Source organism: Chiloscyllium plagiosum, chromosome 30, assembly GCF_004010195.1.
Source record: "Chiloscyllium plagiosum isolate BGI_BamShark_2017 chromosome 30, ASM401019v2, whole genome shotgun sequence".
Lineage (NCBI taxonomy): Eukaryota > Metazoa > Chordata > Chondrichthyes > Orectolobiformes > Hemiscylliidae > Chiloscyllium > Chiloscyllium plagiosum.
Window position 1 is genome coordinate 46125232 of NC_057739.1, and position 5993 is coordinate 46131224.

The window sequence follows — 5993 nt, forward strand, 5'->3', positions numbered from 1 at the left end:
ATAAAGGCTCACAGATAGACGCCAGCCTGCCCCCACCCCCTACCCCCTACCCCCACTCGATCTGTTGATACCAGCTGTCTTCATTAATCCTGTACCAAGTGTTGAATGTATTAAACAGGTTGTGTTGAAGGTTGCACACAGGACAGTAGCATTCCCGACCTAACCCAAACCTGCAGGATGCCACATTGAGTTTGTGTCTGAGGGAACTGACAGCTCCTAAAGAGAGTCACAGATCATGGAGACATTCAGAGCCCCTGCCTGATACCTGTGATCTTGGCTGTGAGGACAGGCACTCGCACAGTAATCCACAAAACCTATGAGGCTTCAAAGAAGGGACTAGGAGCTTCAGACAAGAGTGAAAACTGACCATTAGTGGGTGAAGCGTGTCACTCTGTGTGTTTCCTTGTTCATTTCAAAGTCAGAGATCACACGACACCAGGTTATAGACTAACAGGTTTATTTAGAAGCACTAACTTTCAGAGCACTGCTCCTTTCTCAGATCCAAAAGCTTGTGGTTTCAAATAAACCTGTCTGTCCCCCTCAGTCCAACACCGGTACCTCCACATCATGCTCATTACAAGATGCAGACCCAAGGAATTCTCTGATCCAATTGATCAGAGGTTTCTGAATGAATTAGCAGCTCTCTGCCAGGCAGCTGTGATCCAGTTGTAATGATTGAAAAGAATGCTTTAACTTACCTGAAGACCAACTGGACCAGGAGGACCATGGAAACCCCTTGGGCCTTCATCACCTTTCTGGCCAAAGAGACCTTGCTGTCCTCTCGGGCCAGGCTCTCCATCTGCACCCTAAAAAACAAATGAGGTCTCAGAGTCAGAATCTTCTCACGGAGGCTCCTCACCCAAATGTGACTATGCCAGGAAATGATGTGGTACTCACAGCTGGTCCAGGTTGTCCAATGGGGCCTTGAGGTCCTGACGGACCAGGTGGACCCTGTAAAGAGATGATCAAACAGCCACCTTCAGGAAGAGGAACTGCATCAAATACACAACCCAACGAAAGGATCACACTCTCTGACTGTAATCAGTCAAAGGCCATCCCATCCAGTAGTCCCTCAGCTCACCTACAGCACAGATTTACCCCTGTTCAAACATGGAGTAAAACCCAGCTTCAGAGAAGGGTCAAATCAGCATTCATTATCGGGGGGAGCAGGAATCTGTTTTGTCCTCATTCAGGTTGACGTTTGCCCGTTTACTCCTTGATAAGGGCAGTTGCAGAGTCACATCCATCCACACTGGAGCCAAGTGAAGGTACTGGAAATATGGCTCCTCATTCCTTCATGGCATGTGGGCATCCTGGCAAGGCCAGCTTTTGTTGCCCTTGAACTGAGTGCCTAGCTATTTCATTTCAAAGGGCAGTTAAGAATCAAATACATTGCTGTGGGTGTGGAGTCACACATTGGCCAGACCAGGTAAAGAGAGCAGATTTTCCTGAAGGACGGTAGTGATAGGTTTATACAACAATTGATGATGGTTTCCCAGTCACCACGGCTGTGATGGGACTTGAAACCTGGGACTCTGGGATGCTAGTCCAGGGACATCACCACTACCTCACCACTCCCACCCAGAAAGGTACAAGTGCATCTTTAATCTCCTCAAAAGGAGGAGGATTCCAATCCAGTCAGGAGCACATTTGCTGAAGAGTTGGAGCCAAGTGTTGCTGCTTCCTGTTGAAGAGATGGACATAGATCCAGGGACAATGCCTAGGGATCTCCCCATCCTATCGCAGATCACCCAGTCTCATCTGCCCAATTTCTTTTAACTCCAAAAAAACAGTCAGGGCACAGTCCCTTGGGGTTACATGGAGTTAAATTATAAGCAGGCCATCATTTGAACATCTCATTCTGACCTGATATCTGCCCAATAATAGCTCTGGTTCTCCATCTTCTCATTTCCCTCCTGAGCCGAGGCCAGCTATTGTGCTGCGCTGGGTGTTTCTCAGTCAGCTTTTCTCGAGCCCATATGGTGAGACCTGTTCGTTCCTGTACTGATCACTAACAAAAAGAGCTCTGGGGAGCACTTAATCTGAAAGCATTGTTACTTAGTGTCCCCAGAAATATGTGTCACTCATGCAAGGCAATACTGACATAAGCAAACCCAGACAGCTGGTGAGGGATGGGGTGGGGGGAGACGAGGGCCATTTTCGTCACACACATGGCCCATGGGGTTCTGAGGAAGGGTCACTCCGACTTCTCTCCACAGATGCTGCCAGGCCTGCTGAACATTTCTATTGCAACAGTTTCTAATCTTGTTTGTGATTTACAGCATCCACAGTTCTTTCAGTTTATACCGAGCCCATGATGTCAGTTCTTACCTGTTCGCCTTTGTCACCTTTGCTGCCTTTCTGACCTGCCTCACCAGCTTCACCCTGAAAGGAGAAATTACATCAAGAGTCATTGGTTTTCGAATAAACCCTAACCCTATCGCTCTTACACCTGTCCTATCTTTAACCAGCCTCCCTAGAAATGCACTCAAAGTTAGATTTCCAAAGAAGAGTCACTGAACTCCAAACTTTAACCCTGTTTTGCTCTCCTTTGATACTGCCAAACCTGCTGAGTTTCCACAGCAATTTCTGCTTTTATTCCACTGTCTTTCTGCTCTCTGGATAAAGCTTCCCCTGGATTCCCTACCAGATTATTCATGACTGTCATACATAGAAACTAGGAGGAGCAGTAGGCCATTCGGCCCTTCGAGGCTGCTCCACCATGCAATTTGATCATAGCTGATCATCCAATTCACGCCCCTGTTACCGTTTTCTCCCCATAACCTTTGATCCCTTTAGTCCTAAGAACTTGATCTAATGCCTTCTTGAAAACACTTAATGTTTTAGTGTCAACCAATTTCTGTGGCAGAGAATTCCACGGGCTCCCCATTCTCTGGGTGAAGATATTGCTCCTCATTTCTGTCCTAAATGGCCCACCCTGTACCTTTAGACTGTGACCCGCTGGTTCTGAACTCCCTGGCCATTGGGAACTTCCTTCCTGCCTAACACTGACGGCCTTGAGTTTTAACCTTCCTCATGAGTCACTCTCTATATTGACCGATCAAAGTCTTTCATGATATGAGAAACCACATCCCTCAGCCTTTTCCTTTCTAGAAGGGAGAGCTCCAGCCTACTGAGTTTATTGTTTTTGCTTCACCTCTCAAATTGGTCCTGTCTTTGTCGATTTGTTTCCACCCTGCCCAATGCTCCTACAGCCTTCCAGTTAGCACAGGGGAGTGTTTGCATACTGCATGACCTCCTTAGCATGTGCTGCTATACTAAGTGAAGCATCTGATGACAAGCCAGTGGTTGGGTTCTCACCTTATCTCCATCTTCCCCTGGTGGTCCTGATGGGCCAGCTGGACCTGGGAGACCAACAGGACCCTGGACCCCATCACGACCTGCTGGTCCCTGAGGTCCTTTCTCACCCTGCAAGCAGAAGGAGGAGAGAGAAGCAGTGAGGAGTCAATGTACACCCCAACCCGATATCTGAACTGAGAGACAGACAGCCCGCTATCACCTGAAGGAGTCTCAAACCCCTTTGTCCAGGTTGTTGATGTTCATCAATGGTATCAAAAGCTTGAAAGATGGATCCAAAGATGGCCAATCTGCTCCTTGGGATCAATCTTTTCTATTGATGTTGCTGGCACAATGACTGCATCGAGCCCACCCAAACCGGGAGGCAGCTCCCCTCAGTGGGCCTTGCTTCGAATGTTCGTTGTAATTGCGCAGGATCTCAGTCCTAAGGTGAGATTCTGGGAACTGCTGTGACATAGCTACAGAGAAGACCAAGGGTGAACATCAAAGAGGGAGCAGGCGAGACACAGAGTGTGGAATATTGTGAAAGCACAGTGCACGTAGATTCAAGTACATTCATAGAACATACAAATGAAGGTACATGGAGAGGGGAATTGACATTGAATGGATAGCACAGTAGCTGGTACATGGACAATATACAGACGAGAGGTACAATCAGGAGAAGCTGTACTTACAGGGGCACCCTTTTCACCGGAAGGGCCTGGGGGCCCTTGAGGGCCAGGTCGCCCAGGGAGTCCAATGGGTCCTGCCGGCCCAGCCTGCCCACGATCACCTGGAGAGCCCTTCAGAAACAACACAGCTCAAGGTTAAAACGAGAAACGTCACCTTCAATCCGGGACATTCTAGATATGTAACTCTGAAAGGACAGGCTTGAGAGGACAGAGTGTTCCTGGGGTTGAGGTTGGGCCAGAGCCTGTAGGGAGATTGCAGAAATGGGTACAGAAACTTTGGCCACACACCCCCTGCCAATGTGTCCTGAGCAGCAGAATCCAAACGTTCGGCTTGGATCTCGCAGGTTTTTACATATTCCAAATTCCCCAGTCCTTTCTGTGTCTGGGAGGTGTCTGCTCTTGCTTGAGGCTGGTGGGTCGTGTTAGACCCTGAGTCAGTTGGAGCTGTGTGACAGGTCACTGTTTCCCTCACCACCCTGAAAACAAAGTTGCTTCCCCATGCCCAAATCTCCTCCTCCACCTCCAGCGAATGAACTGCTTGCTGTGAGCAGTAAGTGAAGGGCAGGGAGGAGGGGGAGTGTTGGATGGACGTTAAGGTTTCCACCCGGGACCCTGTGTGCAAAGACCTCAACTTTGCACCAGCCTACTTTGGCTGTTTGGTCTGCCTCTGTCCAGAAACCGAGGGAAATGCTGACATAGCATGGTACCTTCTGAAAGATAACAGGCTTTACACTTCATGTTATCCTCTAAAACTCTTTGTTAAAACCCTTCTCACTGGTAAATCGACAACTGCAGTTCCGGATCAGTCTTTGTCCATTAGCAGTAACCATTGGAAAGTGAGACAGTACATGTGATTGACTGACTGAAGAGATTCAGAACGAGGGGATATACAGGAATTATTCTCTTTCAGATTGAGCGGTCTAAGGCTTCATGACAAGAGTGAGGAATCACAAGCGACCATCCCTCACTGAAAGCATCCCCTTTTACAACAGTTCTGGACTTTACCAATGTGGATTGGTGGAGCCCTCAAACCTCCAGGATTAACATGCAATCTCCAGGAATTAAAATGTTGTATTTACTTCCCATGTTGGGTTAACATTCCCATTTACTAATTATTAAAGTATTGGAGATGCTGGCAATGAACGTCTGGAGGCTGAAGGAACAGGATGGGGTCACATAAAGGAGAGATCCAGTTAGAGTTGACAACACTAATTGTGGAGTGGCTGCTCCTAGGATTCTCACTTACCAGGGGGCCTGGGGGCCCAGGAGGTCCCTCACTGCCTTTCAAACCAATCTGACCCTGTGCAGAGAGAGAGAGAAAAACAAAAATCACTGCTGAATCTGCCAAATGTAAATTTATCAAAAAACAGCAGCAAAATTCGACCATTTATCCGTTCCAGCCTGTTGCAGCATTCAGTGTGATCATAGCTGATCTTCGACCTTGACTCCATATTCCCCACAGATCCCTGGAGATCAAACAAATCTTTGAATTGCTGGAATTTCCTTCATCAAAAGGCATTGGATATAGAATCTTTAAATATTTTTAAGAGACAGGTTGATAGATTCTTGATGGTCAGGGGTTTGAAAGATTCCTGGAGATATACAGCAATGTCGAGTTGAAGTTAAAATTAGAAATGATCAAATCGAAAGGTGGAGTGAGCTTGAAGGGCCTTGTTTGTACATTGGCAAATCTGTCCTTTTGTCCTGTTCTAACTGACTCAGAGCAAGCTGCCATGCTGTGGTTTTGGTGTGGGCTTTGGCGGCTTGGATCCAGTGGGACTTGTTCACGTTTGCATAGCTACACAACACAGGGTTCAGCTCACTTTGATCTCTCTGAGCTCCACTGATCAGAGGACGATGCCCCAGGTTTTTGACTCGTGCAACATTTGACCAATTCCAAATTGCACTGAACTACATTCCGCGGCTAATGTCAGCCAACACACCATACACCTCCATAATACCCCTATCAACTTGGGTGGCAACTTTGAGGGATCAAACAGAAAT

At 47.5% G+C, this 5993-nt stretch overlaps 2 protein-coding genes across 2 annotated transcripts in view; one reads left to right on the forward strand and one right to left on the reverse strand.

The window, feature by feature from the left end:
- Positions 1-763, reverse strand: part of col5a1 (procollagen, type V, alpha 1) — a 64764-nt gene extending 64001 nt beyond the window's left edge. The window contains exon 1 of the mRNA XM_043719724.1: positions 699-763. The gene's annotated coding sequence lies outside the window, so the exon portion shown is untranslated. The remainder of the gene's footprint in view (positions 1-698) is intronic.
- Positions 764-3651: 2888 nt separating this feature from the next.
- The window catches only part of LOC122564634 (collagen alpha-1(V) chain-like), a 19708-nt gene continuing 17366 nt past the window's right edge, over positions 3652-5993 (forward strand). Inside the window, exon 1 of the mRNA XM_043719725.1 lies at positions 3652-3747. Within this exon, the coding sequence (XP_043575660.1) occupies positions 3652-3747 (96 nt within the window). The remainder of the gene's footprint in view (positions 3748-5993) is intronic.